Source organism: Mustela nigripes, chromosome 18, assembly GCF_022355385.1.
Source record: "Mustela nigripes isolate SB6536 chromosome 18, MUSNIG.SB6536, whole genome shotgun sequence".
Lineage (NCBI taxonomy): Eukaryota > Metazoa > Chordata > Mammalia > Carnivora > Mustelidae > Mustela > Mustela nigripes.
In genome coordinates, this window is record NC_081574.1 from 15,080,955 (window position 1) to 15,101,366 (window position 20,412).

At 36.5% G+C, this 20,412-nt stretch overlaps 1 protein-coding gene and 1 pseudogene across 3 annotated transcripts in view; one reads left to right on the top strand and one right to left on the bottom strand.

Annotated features, from left to right (window-relative positions):
• SNX25 (sorting nexin 25) overlaps positions 1 to 20,412 on the top strand; it is a 128,807-nt gene that overhangs the window by 23,247 nt on the left and 85,148 nt on the right. For all 3 annotated transcript variants that reach the window (XM_059384313.1, XM_059384312.1, XM_059384314.1), the window contains exon 2: positions 10,054 to 10,138. In XM_059384313.1, coding sequence (XP_059240296.1) covers positions 10,117 to 10,138 — 22 coding nt within the window. In that variant the 5' untranslated portion in view covers positions 10,054 to 10,116. The remainder of the gene's footprint in view (positions 1 to 10,053; positions 10,139 to 20,412) is intronic.
• On the bottom strand, positions 8,659 to 8,756 carry LOC132006643 (U6 spliceosomal RNA; annotated as a pseudogene).

The window sequence follows — 20,412 nt, forward strand, 5'->3', positions numbered from 1 at the left end:
CTACCACCACCACCACCTCTTGGAGAAAATAACAGGAAAATTTTTTGTTGAGCCCTTACTGTTGTACCTGGGCCCTATAGTATGTACATTCTCATTCAGTCCTCATAGTGACCCCATGAGATACTTACTGTTATCCCCATTTTATGGGTCAGGAAACTGTTTTAAAGAGATTAAGTGACTTGCCAAAGGTCAGGTTGTGAACCAGTGATCCAGGCTTTTTCTGACACTGGGGCCAGCCTCTCAATTTTTATGCTCTCCTGCCACAAGGGAGAGGAAGCCTAGCAAAAGTAAGTGGGCATATTGTTTTATTGGAGTTAAGGGCTGATGTGGGTTGGAGGACAGGAGAATGTGGTGACGCCCATTGGCTTGGTTGTGATATATTTTTTAGGAGCACCACTTAGCTCCTGCGATGGAACCAAGAAGGAGCCAGGATATGGAACAGGTCAGGGGGCAGGGATCCTTGATAAGAGTTGCTCAGGTGTCAGCTAAGCCAAGGAAGGAACAGAGGCCAGAAGGGAGCTTAGAGAAAGGGGAAGGATCAAAGAGATTGACAGACTTCTAATGCTCATGCCAAAACCTTCGGTGTGGCTACAAGAAAGGGGGAGTGGAGAGGAAGGTCCTGGAGCTGAGGAGCCAAGACACTGTGTTGTGGATGTGATGTGCCCGGATGTTGCATGTGATTCATCTTCCTATTTCTCTTGTGACTGAGGAGTTGCCTTCAGGAGCTTTCTGGTAAAATATTGTCTGAGGAGAAAGCTTGCATTATACACTATGAAATAAGAGACAATGGGAAAGTCTATGGGTGGGGAGAGTGGGGTTGTTGTCTCTTGACTGTTTTGACCAAGTCCAGCTCTGGCAATACGAGTGCACTTCATGGCATTTGCTTTGAACTATACTTGGGTGATTTTACCAATTAAATGCAATAAGAAGTTAGTTAATAGAGTTGTTTTTCTTTAGAAGAGTATGTCTTCGGCAATTTAAATTTCCAAGAATGGTTTCATTCAGTGCCTGTACTCAGTGTCGACCATTCTAGGAATACAAATAATTTTTGATTCAAGAACTGCATTTAAAACTAGCTCTTATTACTTTAACTGATTTTTCTTGTCTCTTAAAGTGAATAATGGTTTGTTAATATTGTGGAATAGAAATTCTTTGGAGAAAGAATTTTTTGAGACTACAAATAAAATACTGTAATTTTGGGGGCATCTGGGTGGCTCAGTGGGTTAAGCATCTGCCTTTGGCTCAGGTAATGATCCCAGGGTCCTGGGAGGGAGCCCTGCGTCAGGCTCTCTGCTCAGCAGGGAGCTTGGTTTCCCCTTTCTCTCTCTCTGCCTGCCTATCTGCCTACTTGTGATCTCTGTCTGTCAAATAAGTAAATAAAAAATCTTCTAAAACATTTAAAAAAAAGAAATATTGTAATTTTCATTTCAGTTAACAGAGCAAAGTCAAAGTTAGAAATAAATCTTCTGTGATTCTGCTTCCACTTAATGTAAAATGATTGCTATGTTCTTAAAATCTTCTGAATAGTAAAAAAGTCTCAGTTTTTTCAGGTGTCATAACTTGTATTACCAGGATCATTTAGCCTTTCTCCGTGTAGTCTAAGAGTCCATAAGTAATTTAGAAATTTTTGTTAAAAATATATACTTATTTCAAAGACACACCTTAAGCTTTCTGAATTAAGAATCTTGGGGGATTGGACCAAGAAATCTGCATTCGAGCAGATTCCTCAAGTGATTCTTGAAAACTGAATTGGTGTGTTTTCAAGCAGTGGATAGCAGCTTCTGGGTATCAATAGGGGCAAAGGAAACTCAGCCGCATGTGGTATTCGTATATGTTCATATACCCACAGGTACCAGCATGTCCCCTCTTCTTGAGGATGGAATGGCTGCTGCTCAAAGGCCTATCTTTAATACTATGTTTCTTCTCAGAGGAAGTTTTATTCTTTGACTTTCAACATTTATTTTAGATAGGAATGGAAGAAATAATTTGTATGATTTGGATCTAGGCAGGGACAGTTAACTTTTTACTTATCTGTTTGGAAGGGATAAAAAAGTCAGCCTCTGAGTAGTTTGCATTTAATTGTGTTTTCAGTTTTATACAGCCGGAATTTTTCATGGCAATAATTAATCTCCTACATTTCAATATCTTGTATATATTTGTTATCTGGGCCACTCTACATGGAGCTCAGCTTTTTGCTTTAAGCGAACTGTGGAAATAGAGATCCTACTGAATCAAATTACTAATGTGATATTTTTCTAACTAGGTATGTACTAAATATTTAATCATCTGTTTTTATTTAAAAGCTAGCCAGCAAATTAATAATGGTATTATAGTGTTTCAGGACAGTAATGGAATATTAAAAAAAAAACCCAATAACCGTGATTGCTTTCATTACTAAAGATCTCTGTGAAAAAAGCAATTCTATGTGACTCATGTATTTCTTGAGTTACATGAAGCAGAGGTAACCACTCTTGACTCCTTTATTATTTGTAGTGAGTGGTTTCAGTGAGAACTTTGGTGAGATGAGAGTAATTTTTGTAATATACTTCAATATGTATGAACTTCAAAATTCTTCTGAAATGATTTCCTGTGTTGACTGTATATTAAATAACTTTTCTTCCATGACCTGGGCTGGAAAACAAAATGTAGAGAAGATACCAGACTAGGAAGAATATTAGAATTCCTCGGCATAGTCTCCCTCTTTAAAATGGTTTCCTGATCCATAAAATGGGAATAACAGGAACTATCTCATGGTGTCACTGTGAGGACTGAATGAGAGTGTACTTAGTATAGGGCCTGGTACAACAGTAAGGGCTCAACAGTAGTTCTTTTTTTTTTTTTTCCCCAAACCTTTTGCCACCTGTCTTATTTGATTGTGAACTTCCATCAAGAATAGATTAAGGCCTTTGAACCCAGAGAATGTAAGTTCTTTAACTTTGTCTCTGTAGTACCCAACTAAGTGGCAGCAGACACACAGAATCCTCAGTAAATGTTAGATGATTGAATGAATGGATGGAAATGTGATTCATATCATGGAAACTTGTGATTTCCCTCGTGGACTCAAAATTACAGTGGAAGCCAGTGATAAAATGGTTACAGAATTTTCATTACACAAACCTTTTCAGGAATGCACAAAGCTAATGTCAGTTTTCAATTACCCTTCCTAAGCCAATTTGCTTTTCCTCATTCTCCTCCTTCCAGCCCTAGTATCTTTTCTAGAGTTGCCAATTTAGGCCAACTGCTGCTGCCTGTGTACTTTTAAATGCGTGTTAGAATTTCAGTTTCCAAATCTGTTCTGATTTGAAATATACTTAAATTTCTCTTAAAATCAAGTGAAGTGTGTTTTCTAAAGATCTTCAGATTTAAGTTCCTGACATTAGAAAGAAAACACATTTTTCTTCCCATTAGTCTAATTCTTCTGAGTGGAAAAACAATCCTAGATATATTAATCTACTTCAAAATCTACCTCTGCTGATCAATTAATAGAGAAACACTCATTTTTTCTCCTGGAAAGTGGATTATTAACCAAGAAGCCTGCTTGGGACAGTTAGGCCTGAAAGCATGAAAGGTAATACCAGTCACATGTCATAGAACTCATAATTATTTTGGGGGGAAGGAAATTAACATAGTAAAAAAAATTAGACCATGACTTGGAACCATAATAAGAACCTGTATTTGTCAACTGCTTTATAATTTTAAAGCACTTTAATATTGCATTATCCTTCTTACAATGCAGAATAATCCTTTTAATATAAATAGAGCAGAAATGATTTAGATTGAATTGAATCTCAGAAGGTGGATGTGTTCACTAGAACTCAGCAAGAAAGTGGCAAAGAACCAACCACAGCCTATGGTTCTGGGTCTTAATTTAGTGCTCTTGTCACTGTAATGTCATGTCCTATGCTTTGCCAGAGTAGTAACAGGGAGATGGTGCTCCAGAAAACAGTATATTTGAATTTCATATTTGTTCAGAGAAAAGTTCTTATTTCATACTCCTTTATAGGATCTAGTCTCAGATCTATCCCAACTGAAGAAGTTCTTTCGTTATAGAGATATAAACAGAACCTGATTCCTACATTTGATGTGTGCAGGCAGGGCTGACCTTTAGCCTGACACAATAATACTTTGATAAATGGTGTAATAAGCTATAGGAGCTACTGATAATCTAATCTACCATTCATCTCTTGCCAAGTTCATTTTAGGTAAAATCACGATAGGGATTTGTATTTCTGGAGGCCAAGCTGGCTTTACTGAGTATTCTGCAGGGTAGAGAAGACCCTCACTTGCTCCTGTCTCTGTGTCTCTTCCTCATTTCCCTGTCTGGAAATGCCCTGCAGCTTTGGGCTTTCAAGGTACATAGTTTGGAATTGGCTGAAGAGGCTAGAAAGGGATTTTTCCAGTTCACCTTTGCATAATTTGTGCCTCAGAGCACCCCCCACCAAGCCCTCCCACCATGCCCTGTTCCTTCAGTTTGTGCTTAGCTGATAAAAAACTCTCCGTGAAGCACAAAATTCTTGAGGTATACAGTCCTTTGAAGGAAGTCAGAGTCTAAATCCATCTGTATATTTAATAGACACTTAGTATTTTTTTAAGAATGTTTCTGGTGGCACTAAGATCAATAGCATAGAAATGAAAATATTTTTTCATTTAAAATAGGAAAAATTGGTGGAGACAAGGTAAATGTACAAAATAAATAAGAGATTAGTTACATTGTCATTCAAAACCATATATTCCAAATCTTTTATTTAATGAAAGATGTTCATAATGTAGTATTGAGTATGAAAAGCCAGTTTCAGAGCTGTGTGAATACTATGATCCTAATTTTTTAAAAAAGTATGAAAATGAAAAAAACTACCAATAATAATTTGTTTTTATTATTGTGTTACCAGGCTCTCTTATGTTCATGTGTGTCAACTCATTTAATGCTCTCATCAACCCAAAGAGGCAGGTGCTATTGTTATCTTTATTTTAGAGATGAAGAATTGAGGTACAGAAAAATAAGTTGCCCAAAGTTACTTAGTAAGTGTCGGAGTTACCCGCTAAGAAGAAATATACTGAAATGTCAGTAACGATTATCTCTGAATTAATGGTGTTATAGGTCAATTTAATTCTTTACATCTATAATGTAGAATGTGTCTTTGTTCTTTATGTTATTAGAAATAGCATTTTGAAAAGAAATTAAAGCATGTTTGGGATCTTAGAAAAACAATATGAGATCATTTGTAGGTTTGAATTTCAAAGCTTTTTTTTTTCTTATATGTGAAATAGGAATAATACTTGGTTGGGGGGGAACACAAATACTACTACTTTCCATGAGTACACTCTCCCTTAATCCTTAGTGTATGTGTTTGACAATTTTCTTTTATCAATAAAGAAAATGAGACCTTTTTGAATTCCTGATTAAACATTATAAAGCACAATCCAGGAAACTGGCTTCTGATCAGACCAGGTTTTGTTTGAATACTCAAATACTTCACCAGTAATAGAAAGTGTAAAGGTACATACACTGTAGAACATCTCCAGGAAATGTACACTTTCCTCCTTTTAAAGTATAGCCTCAGAGATAAAAATATTTCAAGAACCATGTGTTTTATTATGTTGTGTCTTATTTTCCTGTTTCTGTTTCAGCCCTTCTTTCTTACTTTCATTTCTACCATTCCTTTCCCTTCAGAAAACCAATAAGCCATCCAACCAACCCACTGGTTAGCCTCGGTTTGTTGAAAGCTGGTAACATTTTGAATTGGGTGCCAGGCACTCTGCTAAGTGCTTTCTGGGAGCAGCAGTTCCAGAGTAGAGGACCGTGGTTTGAATGTGGCTCATGGTTTTTGGCCCCAACAGTGTAAGCTCGCAGTGTTGGGAATTAAAATTTCTCAGAGATAGCATCTGAGCTTTTTGATTTCTGTTTTTTGTAGAAGAGAGTTGGAAAATCTAGCTATACACCGGGTACAACTCCCTTAACTCATTTATATTCCTTACCAGGCTCCTGTTGTCTCTTTCCATTTTTGGACCCTTGGTACTAGCATCCTCTGAGATATTCTAAGCCCACTGAAGCTAGAAAGGGAAGTGGTTGGTCATGGATCCACCTTGAGTAAAATGCGCTTCTGGACAGATTTGAGAGTCCGTGTTCTCTCTGCTCTGCCCTGCTGCCCTCCTAGCTCTGGCCCCTGGCTACTCAGCTTCTGTCTTAGACCTGACCTATTGCTCATGTCACAGTCTTTTGTCAGTGTCTTAGTCAAATGAAGTGGATTTTCAAGTCTTTTGTCATATCTTCTTGAGATAGCCTTTCAAGTTTTTAGTCCCTTATCTTCTGAGGAAGGCTCTGTCTGATTCTTTGGTTTTGGAGAAACTATTTTTTGAGGCTGAGGCAGAAAATGATTGGCTTGAAAGAGGCAGGTTTTGAAAATAACATAGTTTGAGAATGAGTGTATTAGTCATGGGATCCCAGGAGTCGTCAGATGCTGAGAATACTTGGAAAGGCTCAGCCATGTGACAGCTCCATGTGGTTAATGGTGATGATTGGGGTTTGGGGTTTGTTTTCCTAAGATAAATCACTATTTCGGTACCTTATAAGAAATTACCCATTACTCTTTCAACTCTGTGCAACTGTTTTTCTTTTTAAAGTAGACTAAAGCACATTAAAAAAAACCTTTTTTTTCCCCACTGTATAAACATATACTGAAGGAGAACAAGGAAAGCGGCACTTGTTTGAGTAGCCCAGGTAATGGGCATGAAAGCATTTCCAAGTCATGGGCTGCTGGGCCTGGCTTGGTTTGTGTTCCCACAGGAAGCAACACAGTAAGTAAGCAATGTTGTGCTTATAAACAACGGACAATGAGGTACATGTCTTGGCTGGATTCCAGGTCGTTTCTGGTTGTTTAGTTGCTAATGGTGTTGGAGTACCCACGTCTCTCTACATGGATTCTCTCTGGATGTTGCCGTCCTCAGGAAATGGTGCCTGTAGCTCCAACACAAAGGCAGTGGACTGTGTTTTGGCAACAGACTAAAAACTGATCTTCAGAAGTGAACAGAAAGCTCATATCTACTCAATAAAGGGTTTATTGATATGCTACTCCTTGATACTTGAAGATCTAGGTACATATATTAGAGAAAAGCTCTTTGGTTTTGCCCTGTCTTTGGGAAACAGTTTTTAAAATAAGCAATTATATGTTAGGATCTCATTTTCTCTCCAGAGAACTCACCGAATGATTAAAAATGAACTCAAGTTCATTTTTGTAAAGGATTTTATTTGTTTGATAGAGATCACAAGTAGGCAGAGAGGCAGGAAGAGGGAGATGGGGAAGCAGGCTCCCGGCTGAGCAGAGAGCCCGATGCGGAACTTGATCCCAGGACCCTGAGATCATGAGCTTAGCCAAAGGCAGAGGCTTAACCCACTGAGCCACCCAGGCACTCCTGAACTCAACTTCATTTTAAGCTAGATTTAAATCTTAAAATGAAGACGGAGGAGTTCACTTATTTCAGTTACATAAAAAACAAAGTGTACTTTTTACCTGACAGGGGTACTGGTTAACCAAAAGCTTTTATGAGTTAATAGTGTGGTATGGATACTAAAAACTTAAATAGAGCTGAGTGGTCAGACTACATTCGAAGTCCTAATTTCTAGATTTGAAATCTTACTGAAGATTTATTTCTAGCACTTTGCTGCAGTGAGAAGAGTACAGACATTTTTATTTCCTGTTTCTCAGTACTGGCATTTTAGGAAAGTGGCTGTCAGGAAGAGGTAAGCTTTCCTTAGGGAACGAGGCCTGTGGCAGCACTGATAGGGCAAGTCAGCATTTGCCTTAAAGAATAAGTCTTTTGGGGAAGTCTCTGCCATGCGGAGTTTGTTTTTTCAAACCTATAAATAGAAGGGAAATGAAGATAATTTTGGCTCAACTGCCCTCTGAGCCACAGGAATTTATGCAAATTTTGCATTTGTTGCAGCCAACAACTGCAACAAATTTCTCCCTGCCTCTTCCCTTTCTCTTTTCTTTTTCCACTTTGGTATAAGGATTAGTAAATTGCATATTTGTGATCTAAAAGAAGAAGAGTATGTGTGGTAGTGACTAACTTATACTTGTGTAGTAATTTAGAGACCAGGAGATTCTGGCTCCATTATACCCTTAAAAAAGGAATTTTCATGCATGGTTTCCCAGTTATTTTGGGCCCATGATGCTTCCCCCCCACCCCCCCATTTCCCTTACTCAGAGATTCTCCATCAGGCTGTGGGGATGGGATAGGGATGAAGGGGTTTTTTCTTTCCAGTAAGGGCCAGTAACCCCTGGGGGATGGGCTGTGGAGAAATCCAGAACCCCACATTAGAAAAACAGATTGAAAAAATAATAGTGATTTTACTGAAAGAGCCAAAATAGAGAACATTGTTCTCATACTCTTTTTTAGATTAAAAAGAGTGAAGGACTTACTCAGCTGTAGTCAGTAGTGACAAACATATGTTTATATACTGCATATTATATCTAAGTATGAAGCAGAGGGAGAAGAGTATGTGGACAGATGGCAAGAAGTAGTAAAGCCATGATTAGGGACAAAAAAGAGTAAAGGTGAGAATAAAAAAAATTAAATTTTGGAGGAAGTTGTAAAGATTGACACATAAGCACAGAATATGCTTAAATATGTGTGCTGCCTGTCAGTCACATTCTTTTTTTTTTTATGGAACACTTCACAAATTTGCATGTCATTCTTGTACAGGGGCCATGCTAATCCTCTCTGTATAGTTCCAGCTAATTCTCTGCTTTTAATGGCTGCATTATATTTTAAAATATGGGTGTACCATAATTGAACTCTGACTATTGATATTTGGTTTTTTTTTTCTCATTTTTTGCCCTTGAAGTCAATAGAGCAGTGAAATTCTTGGTATGTATACTTCTTTGCATACGTGCAAGTATTTCCATTGGTTGGATTCCTAGGAGTAGAATTGCTAAATGAAATTGTAGCTCATAGAAATAACATTTCCCCCAGCAATGTATGAAATGAGCAATTCTATGTATCTTTGCCAATATTAGACAGTATTCATCTTTCCCCCTGCTTTGGTCATTGGTCAAATTTGTATTTCTCTAACTAAAAGGGAGGTTACATATTTTTTTCATATATTTATTTATTTGTTTATCTTATATGATCTTTCAGTTTCTTTTCTTGGATTTTAGTTATTTTTCTGAGGAGCTCTGTATATGTTAAATAATAGTCCTTTATTATTTATGTTGAGATATTATCTCCTGCTCTATCATTTACATTTCTTAGTATATTTTGCCAAACAGGATTTTATTTTATATAGTTGTATTTGTTAGCTTTTTTTTTTTTAAACTTTTGAATTTTGTGTCTTCTTTTAGAGAGACCTTCTCCATCCCATGATTATACACGGCTTCTCCCTTATTTCCTTTGAACAATATTTTTAGTTTAAAAAAAAATGTACTTTTTTTTTTTAAAGATTTTATTTATTTATTTGACAGAGAGAGATATCACAAGTAGATGGAGAGGCAGGCAGAGAGAGAGAGAGAGGAGGAAGCAGGCTTTCCACAGAGCAGAGAGCCCTATGCGGGGCTCGATCCCAGGACCCTGGGATCATGACCTGAGCCGAAGGCAGAGGCTTTAACCCACTGAGCCACCCAGGTGCCCCCCAAAATAATGTACTTTTTATATATTTGGAATTATTTATGCATAAAGTGTGAGACAAAGCTCTAACCTTTTCTTATACATGAATATCAAGTTATTCCAAAGCCACTTATTCAATAGTCAAACTTTCTTATGTTCTTGATTCTCATATATAGATAGATTTGTTTTTGTACTTCTGTTGTTCTGTTGATTTGTTTATTCTTGCTCTGGCATCATGTTGTTTTGATATCTGGTAGGGAAAATCCTTCTTTTTTCAAAAATTTCTTAACTAATGTCAAGCATTTATTTACTTTTCCAGAAGAACTTTATAATCTATTAAGCAACATCTTAAAGTTTATTTAAATGGTATTTCATGGTTTGGTTTTATTTTTATATATAATTTATTCATTTAGTAATCTGTGTCCTTTTTTTCCTTTCTTTACATTTCAGAGTCCTGTGTATGGAAACCCACATGAGTCAGTTCAGTCTAGAAGGGTAGTAATTTCTCATAATATGGACAAAGCTCTGAAAGAAGGTAAGGATTAAATGAAAGCTTATGATTACCATGTAAAGCAATTCATTATGTTCTGAAGGGAAAATTATAATCTCTAACAGATTTATCTATCCTTCTTGTCTGTGTGTAACATTGGGAATTTTTATAATGTCTGAATAAATACATCCATATTTTAGTTGAATGGATGGGATTTAAATATTGACTAGGATTTCAAGGTCACATGAAGCTAACCAGTCATGTAGAGCTAGTTCCACCATATGAAACAAGGATCTGTTCTCTGTCACCTAAAATAGGTATTAGGAAATATTTTTTCTTTTAGATATAACCTAGAGAAGGTGTGTTGGGGATGAATGCACTCAGGCTTGCTCATCAATAAATCAGTTAAGCAAATTAAGGGATATAGCAGTCAGCCTTCTTAATGGAGGACATGTCAGTAAAACTAGTATTGAGCTATGTTGAAGGTAAGTTGTAAGGGCATGGTATTGTTCCATGTAGAAGTGGAAATCAGGTGTAATTAGAAATATTAAAGTTGAAAAGACATTTTGAGTCAAATTAAATTTCAAATAATATTTTTAAAATCAAATTTCTAAAAACACAATTTCAGTTATAAGTACAGAAAAAAAGTGAGTTTTTAGAGTGAATATGGAAATTAGATATAAAGTTGAGAGAAGTGAATAACGTGGTAAGTACATAGTAAGTATGTTTACTTTCATGGTTCACAGAAATCACTGTATTAAAATTTGAAGATGAGTGCTATGTGAATACAGAAGCAGTCTGAAATTGTGTGGATTCATAGTTTTAGAACTTTAGGGACTAATTAAGCTTTAAAAATATTTCTATTAGTAAAGTATGGTAACTTTGATAAAAGCCAAATGTAAAATCCAATAATTTTAATTCATAATCTCAAAATCATGGTTTAAAAGTAACTAATTGCTTTTATTGAGGTAAAATTTACATACTTTGAAATGCACAGATATTAAGTGTACATAAATTCAGTAATTTTCATAAATGTGTATAACTATGTAACTAGCAACCCTATGAAACTAAAGCACATTTCTATCATTACAGAAAGTTTGCCTTCTGACCCCCTCTAATCAAACACACTTTCCCTTGTTCTAATTTCTATCATTATAGATAAGTTTGCCTGTTCTTAAACCTTATAGAGATGGAATCATACAGGATATAGTCTTTTATGCCTGGCTTCTTTTCTCAGCATGTTTTTAAAATTTATCAATTGTTTGAATCAGTTCATTTTTTGTTATTACTACTGAGTAGTATTCTATTTTACTAATATGACTGTGTCCATATATTTATTCTTTCTTTTTTGGACATTTGTGTTGTTTCTAATTTTTTGAAACACACTGGGTAAAGTTGCTATAAACAAGCATTTTTGTGGACATATGTTTTCATGTGTTATGGACAAATTTCAAGGAGTAGAATTACCAGACCTAGGGTAAGTTGTGTGCTTAACTTCATGAGAAATTGACAAATAAAATTGTAAAGTGATGATGTCTTTATTTAGGCTCTCACTATGTATGACTGTTCCAATTGTTTTACATTATCACTGATATTTACTGTTGTCATTTGTTCTATTTTAACTATTCTGATAAATGTAAAACAGAATCTTCCTGGAACCTTAAATTGCATATCTATGACAACTAATGATGGTGAGCATCCTTTCATTGATTATTGACCATTTCTATATCTTCCTTTGTGATGTGTATGGTCAAGTCTTTCTTTTTTAAAATTTACCTTACAGTTGATTTGTAGGAATGTTTTTAAAGATTGTAGATTCACATCCTTTGTTAGATATAGATACAGAGAATACTTTCTCCTAGTTCGTAAATTCCCTTTTATTTTTTAATGTTGTCTTTGAGCAGAAGTTTTTAATTTTGATGTTGTCTAATTTACTAATTCTTTTTTCTTTCTGTTCTCTAGATAGGGTAATTTTTATTCATCTGTCTTCAAGTTCACTGTTTTTTTCGTTGTTTTTATCTACTTAAGTGTATCCAGTGAATTTTAAAATTTCAAATATTGTGCAAGGTACCTGGGTGACTCAGTGGATTAAGCCTCTGCCTTTGGCTCAGGTCATGATCTCAAGGTCCTGGGATCGAGCCCCATATTGGGCTCTCTGCTCAGCAGGGAGCCTGCTTACCCCTCTGTCTCTGCCTGCTGCTCTGCCTACTTGTGATCTTGCTTTCTCTGTCAAATAAATAAATAAAATCTTTTCAAAAAATTTCAAATATTGTACTTCTGTCTTAGAATTTCTTTTCTTTCTTTCTTCTTTTTTTTTTTTTTTCAGATTGTATTTATTTATTTGTCAGAGAGAGAGAGTGCACAAGCATGAGGAGCAGCAGGCAGAGGGAGAAGCAGGCTCCCAGCTAAGCAAGGAGCCCGATGCATGACCTGAGCTGAAGGCAGATGTTTAACCAACTGAGCCACCCAGGCATCCCCTGTCTAGAATTTTTATTTAGTTCTCTGCAGATATTTCCCCATTTGCCATTTGTTATTACCATCTTTATCTTTAATTCCTTGAACATATTTCTATAATTGCTTTAAAGTCTCTGTATGCAAAGTCCAAAATCAAGGCCATCTTAGAGTTGATTTATACCCATTGGTTTTTCTCTTAAGTATGTGTTACTTTTTTTTTCTTTTTCAGTTTTTCTTAGGTCTTCTTATTTTTTATTTTATCCTGAACAATGCAGATGCTACTTTCTAGACATTCTAGTTTTATGTTACCTTCCTCTGAAGAGTGTTGGTTTTTGGTCTAGTAGCCAGCTTAATTTTTGACTGTTCACCTTGAGGATACTTGGTTTTATACATATTTTCAGGGCAGGTCTGCTTGGATTTTATCCTTAGTCTAAGATGAATCTCTCAGTCTTGGGACATAGGCTGAAGTCATCAAGTTCATGTTCCTTACACAGTTTCAATGAAAGTCCATGGTCACACCTGTAACAGGGCAGGACTCCATCTCCAGACTCTGTCACTCTGTCTTGGAATGCAGTCATAGAATCTGCTCAGCTCTTTCAATTCCAGCTGTTGCTGTTTCCTTGCAGTCTTACCTCCATACATGTGTAGGGCAGAGTCAGCAATGGGTTTGAGGGTTTATAATCCAGATTTTGTGGCTCCCATCTTATTTGTATTTCCTGCCCTTATTTTTAGGCGCTTTGGCAGTTCCTAACTCTGTTTTCTGATATCTTATATTAAAAAAAATACAGATGTTCAGTCTAAATTTGAACTTCCTTGTGCCTCTAAGACTGTTGAGTACTTTAGGGGAAAGTTACATAAATGTGTTTGGTACCAGGGCTAGTCCCTTCTATCAAGGGTAGATTTTCCCTTCAGTTCCTCTCACTCTGCTCTCCAGTGCCTTTATGTATTTATTTAATTTTTTAAAAGTTTAAAATATTTCCTTTATTTATGTGACAGAGAGAGGGACAGACAGAGAGCACAAGCAGGGGAGCAACAGAGGGAGAGACAAGCTCCCCACTGAGGAGGGAGCCCTATGCAGGGGTTTATCCCAGGACCCTGGGATGATGACATGAGCCCAAGGCAGTTGCTTAACTGAGCCACGCAGGCACCCATCTCTCCAAGGTCTTTAAATAGTTCTTTAATATATATTTTTTAAAGTTCCTGATAGTTTTCTGTAGGAAGGTTAGTCTGGTATAAGCTATTCCACCATCCCTGGAATTGGAATCTTCTGCCTTTCTCTTTTAATTTGGTAAAATACATATAATGTAAAATTTAACATCTTAACCATTTTTAAGTTTACTGTTCAGTAGTGTTAAGTACAATTTCATCACTACGAAAAGCCTTTAGAACTCTTTTCATCTTGCAAGACTGAAACTCTGCCTATTAAACCACAATACCTACTCCTCTCTTCCCCCAGATCCTGGTAATCACCATTCTACTTTCTAGGTACTCTAGGTACTACACATAAATGAGGTCATATAGTAATTGTTCTTTTGTCTTTAGCATATTTGCTTAACATAGTATTCTCAAGGTTAATCCATATTTGTAGGATATGTCAGAATTTCCTTCCTATTTTAAGGTTGAATAATATTCTATTTTATCTATATAATCACATATAAAAAAATATTTCTTAATTTTTTTAAGTAAGCTCACCATGCAATGTGAAGCTTCAGTTTACAACCCTGTGATCAAGAGTCACATACGCTACTAACTGCGCCAACCAGGTGCCCCCTATAACCACATTTTCTTTATCCAGTCATCCACTGATGAATATCTGGGTTGCTTTCATCTTTTGGTTGTAGTGAATATGCTACTGCGAACATGGGTATCTCTTTAATTTTTTAAGCCTTTAAAGTTGCTCTGAAATTGGGATAGCATGTTTACTTACCAGGGACCAATTTGTTTCAGAAATGTTAATGGAAAAAAAAAAAAAGATAAAGGTTGAGACCTGGTTGACAAAAACCCAAACAGAACAGAACAAAAAAATCCCCAAACCACATTATCTTCAGGCTAATTTCTGTGCAATGATTTATTTTGAAAGAGCAGTATTATCCAAAGCCTTTGGGTAAGAGCTTTAGTTAATTACACTTTGTACAATAATTGTTTTCTTTGGTTTTTTTTGACTGTATTATTGTTTACAATTTCCTCTTGTTTTAAGCAAAATGATTTTCAGTAGAATTGAGTATTTATATCATCTACCAAAAGAAAAGCTAAAGGCTGCCATAAAGTTGGCTATGAGAATAAAATGAATGCATCTGGCAGTCGTTAAAAACAACAATAAGCTAAAACCAAAATTTTCTTCTAAAAAATTTTGGACATTTAAATTAATGAAAAATTAGAATCTAGAAATACATGTTGAGAAAGTTAAGAGGTTTCATAAGTATTTAGATAACCTGTAATGATTATAATATGCATCTTTGAAGTATTTTAATTTGCATTTCTAAGCCCTGGCACCAGTATATGTAATTGAAATTCTGAATGTTATTAGCTAGCTGTAGTAGACTTGTATTGATAAAATTGAGGGTCTCTTGGTATGCTTGCAAATTTTAATAGCAGGTACACTTGTTAAGGCTGCAGTAACTTGAGTTTAGTTGATGTGAAATGCTTACGAACTATTTAAAAATTTCCCCCTAACGTTAGTTTGAAGTAGATAACATAATTATTCCATCTTACTTTTATATCTTCATTTCAGTCCCTTTAGAATAAGTATTTTAAAAACAGATTTTTTCAAAGAGTTGAGTAAAACACAAGGGGTGTGTGTGTATATGCATGTATAAATGTGGGTGGGTTTTTTGTCATTGTTACTAAAGTGTGCTTGTGTTATAGCTCAGTTAAATTAGGACTTGGCCTTAAATCTTGATAGATTGAATTACAAAGAAGAAAGAAGTAATATTTAAGAATGTAGCTCAAAATAATACAGTTTGGCTTTCTGTGAACTAGTAAGAATTATTAAAGCTTTGAGGTGTGCCTGGCTGACTCAGTTGGTGGAACATGCAACTCTTGGTTTTGGGGTTGTGAGTTTGAGCCCCATGTTGTATGTAGAAATTACTTAAAAATAAAATCTTCAAAAAAAATTACTAAAGCTAAAAGTGCTAGAAGCTGAATGGTATACCCAGGGAAGATGATTAAAGTATATTATTGCTGTGCTTTGTTAGCCGATTTTTAAGTGTAGAAACTGTATTTTGGGGTTCAGATATGGTATGAATGAACCATATATTTGAGAAGTCAGAACAGCCATCTTTCTAAACCAGATGCTCTCAAAAGTTTTCTCCCAACGTTACATTCCCAGGAAGACTGACAGGACATACTTTTGAAAATCTTTGAGTATGAAATCTCAGCTCTATAGCCTAAGTTTTACTTGGCTATCCCGAGTCACCTCAGGGTGACTTGTCCTTATTACCCCATTAGGTCAGATTCTGGTTCAGCACTTTCTTTGTTCCAAGGGACTTAGGCCATGGATGTTTATGACCCCTGGGGCCTTACCTCTTGAGCAGGAAGGCTCTGTCTTGAATTGCTCTGGGGAAAGGCAGAAGTAGAATGGCTCTTATGGAGCTCTTTCTTTTATACTCTTCCTTTAGTTTGAGTCATTCTTTATTCTGAATATGTATAGGCAGAGAGTACCTAACATCACATTATCTAGACTAACATGATGGCCTTTAAATTGGTCTCTTTACTTACAGTTTTTCCCTACTTTGTTACCCTAAATCCTCTTTTCACATTAATCCTACTAAAATTAAAGTTTCAAACATGTTACTCCATTCTTTGTAATCTGCAGTGATTCCTTTTTACCTGCTTATTTCATTGAGAGTAGTCTAGAAAATAGATTTGATAACAGCACTTGAATTTTTGTTGGCTGCTAGAAGAAAGACTCTTTGCTTGGCAATGAAGATAATTATTCTTTTATTTCTCATTTGGTTTGTTATAGTACTCCTATTTATCTCTTATAGAGACCATAAAACAATTTTATCATGAATTTCTGTGTCTCCTCAAATTGATCCATAGGATACATTTTAAAATATTTTGTTCATATGTGCACTTGTATACAAATGAGTATATGTAGATATGTTGTATATAGTTAGAATCATGGTTCTGTTTCATACTTTTTTTTTTTTTTTCTGCCTGACATGGAGCTCAAGCTCATGGCCTGAGATCAAGAGTCACATGCTTTATGGACTGAGCCAGCCAAGTCCCCTTGGTTCATACTTTTTATATTTGCTCTATTTTTATAATACTTAGCTTGAAGGTATACTGATAAGCTACTGATAGAGATTTGTTAGTTCCAGGTATATCTTCTATTACTGAGTTGAGATTTTTTTTTTTCTTGAAGATTTTATTTTACTGAGAGCTGGAGCATTCACACGAGCAGGCAGAGGGAGAAGGAGAAGCAGGCTCCCCGCAGAGCAGGAAGTGGGATGTGGGGGGGGGGGGTGTGTGTGCTTGATCCCAGGACCCTGAGATCACGATCTAAGCCAAAGACAATTAACTGACTTAGTTACCCAGGTGCCCCTGAGTTGAGATTTTTACCAATGTTCATTTTTATCAATTCCTAACAAAAATGTAGTATCGGAGGAGTATTTTAGAGCTGTATTAATTAGCATATGCAGTGTGTGGTTAACAAGTGTGATGGGAAATTATGTAGATGAATATGCCCTTCACATAAATCCTTAGCATGCTAAGAAGATCTTATTTTAAAGATATTAAGTCCCTTATAATTGCTTTTCCTTCTATAATTTGAAACTCAATTTTAATGAAAGGAAAAATACTTCTATTTCCCAAACGTTTTGGATTGTAGATTTATTTGCTACTAGCTAAAAATTCTGTGGTGTGACAACTTTGTTTAGTAAAAGAGTAAGGGTGAAAGAATTGAAAATGAATAAATTAGCAGTGCTTTGTTGTCAGGGTGGCTCTTACCAGAAGAAGGGTCTAAAAGCTTTGCAGACAAGGCTCTGTGGAGATTATATAATTCAGCCCCCCATCACAGGAAATAAATTTTTCTAGGTCATCCTTGTCCATTGGATATCCAGCTTGTTTAAAAGTTTCTTATGATAGGATATTCACCATCTGCTGTTAATCTTGGACAGCTTTAATGTTTTTATTCAGTTCCTCCTTATGTCAAACAGAAAAAAACATTTTTCTTATGACTTCCACCCATTCGTCCTATTAGTGCCTTCTGGCACAATTTTTAAAGTGTAGCCGTTTGCATATTTTTTTTCACATAAATGTTTCAAACAAGCTGAATGTCTAATGGAGAAGGATGCTCTTTCAGATTTCTCCTGTCTTTTACTCGTGTGACTTGTTTGTTCTACCTTCATGCAGGACTACTGTGTGCTGAGTAGGAAGGGTGACTGGCAGATAGGACACTTGGCTTTACCACCTATTTGATTTTGAGCCAGTTATTTCACTTCTTGGAGACTCAATTTCTTTCTTTCTTTTTTTTTTTTTTTTAAATTAACATACAATGTATTATTTGCCCCAGGGGTACAGGTCTGTGAATCATCAGGCTTACACATTTCACAGCACTTACGATAGCACATACCCTCCCCAATGTCCATCACCCTGCCACCCCATCCTCCCATCTCCCCTCCAGCAACCCTGCGTCCTGAGATTAAGAGTCTCTTATGGTTTATCTCCCTCCCCAGTCCCATCTTGTTTCATTTTTTCCCTCCCTTACCCCCCATGACCCCCTGCCCTGCCTCTCAAATTCCTCATATCAGAGAGATCATATGATACTTGTCTTTCTCTGATTGACTTATTTCCGCTTAACATAATACCCTTTAATTCCATCTACGTCATTGCAAATGGCAAGATTTCGGGGTTTTTTGATGGGCGCCTCAATTTCTTGAGAGGATGTAACTCAATTACTGTGTAGGAACCGTGGTCTATTTGTGTCCATAAATGAGATTATGGGATTATCCTATTCCTGTTTTTGCCCCATTTTCTTAAATATCCAGGTCAGAAACCATTTATGCCTTCTCCTAGTTGGAATAGTCCAACTAGGAATGAGATGTGTTGGGGCATCTGGATGGCTCAGTTGGTTAAACGTCTGCCTTTGGCTAAGGTCATGATCCCAGGGTCCTGGGATCAAGCCCGCCCCACGTGGGGCTCCCTGCTCAGTGGGAAGCCTGCTTCTCCCTCTCCCTCTGGTCCTCTACCTGCTTATGCTTTCTCGATCTCTCTCTCTCAAAAAAAAAAAAAGAGGGCGCCTGGGTGGCTCAGTGGGTTAAGCCGCTGCCTTCGGCTCAGGTCATGATCTCAGGTCCTGGGATCGAGTCCCACATCGGGCTCTCTGCTCGGCAGGGAGCCTGCTTCCTCCTCTCTCTCTGCCTGCCTCTCTGCCTACTTGTGATCTCTCTCTGTCAAATAAATAAATAAAATCTTTAAAAAAAAAAAAAAAAGAAAAGAAAACAAATTTTTTTTTAAAAGGAATGAGATGTGGCTACTTTTTGTAAACTCTAGAAAACATAACCATTTATTCAAATTAATATCTGGAAGTGAGCAGAAAAAAGCCAAAACATTTAGGATGTGATTTATTTGTTGGTTTTGCCTTTATTTTGCATTTTGTGTCCAGTGGCTATCTATTCTACCATATATACTGGAAGCTTTATATGCCAGAATTAAATGCTTCTTTAATGAAAAATAAAAGATTGAGTTATTTTCTTTTTCTCTTTCTTTCTTTCTTTCTTTCTTTCTTTTTTTTTTATCTTTTCAGTGCCTCTTAGTCTTTGGCTATAATGGTTCTCCACTATAAGGCTTAAGCTGTCTTAAGTATTTTATCCCACTACTTAGGCCAGTGGTATCACTTTGAGGATTTAGCTAAACCGTTGTACATGTGTCTGTGAACAAAATTCTTGATGCTTTATGTATGTTTTTGACCTACGGAATTTAAAATGCCATTTTGTGAATTACTATAAATCTGCAATGTAGAAATTCTGGAAATCTGGAAAAGCATTGGGTACACTTTCTTTCTTTTTATTTTTTTTTTAAAGATTTTATTTATTTATTTGACAGAGAGAAATCACAAGTAGATGGAGAGGCAGGCAGAGAGAGAGAGGGAAGCAGGCTCCCTGCCGAGCAGAGAGCCCGATGCGGGACTCAATCCCAGGACCCTGAGATCATGACCTGAGCTGAAGGCAGCAGCTTAACCCACTGAGCCACCCAGGCACCCTTGGGTACACTTTCATAGTTGATATTCTGAGGGAAAAAAAAAGCCATCACGGAATATCAAAACAAGAATTGTGTTTTCCTTGATTTGTGGGCTTTTGCACATATATGGAATCCTTACATAGGATGAACTCTGAGCTGGAGGTTCCATTGCTATTTAGTTTTCTGAGAAATATGACCTCCTTCCTATCACCTGCTCATCTACCCCCACCAAGCCCACTTAAAACTGGTGTGGAGCAGCCAAGATGAATAAAATGAGCCTGACCTGCCAAACTATTTGAGAATTATGGGTTAGACATTTGTGGGCCAGGCGTGCAGTAAATCAGGATCCCAAGTTACATTTTATTCTACAGGATTCCCAAAGCAAAGCAAGAGGATAGACTATCTGAGACAATGATGGTCATATCAAAATAAAGCCAAATGGTATTTGAAGAAGGAAAGAGAAAACCTTGAGAAATAAGCAGTGATGAAAAAATAGTACAGGTATCCTTATGCTGAAACACAGATATGAGGCTGTGCTTTTCTCCCTTGGGGAACTCATGACTTAAGTCCAGTAACGTTTTTATTTTTCAATCTTCATCTTCTATGCAGACTTGATCTTCCCTGAGCAACAGAGAACTGCTGTGTAGAAATGGCGATTAAGTAATGTGGCTAGTCCAAATTAA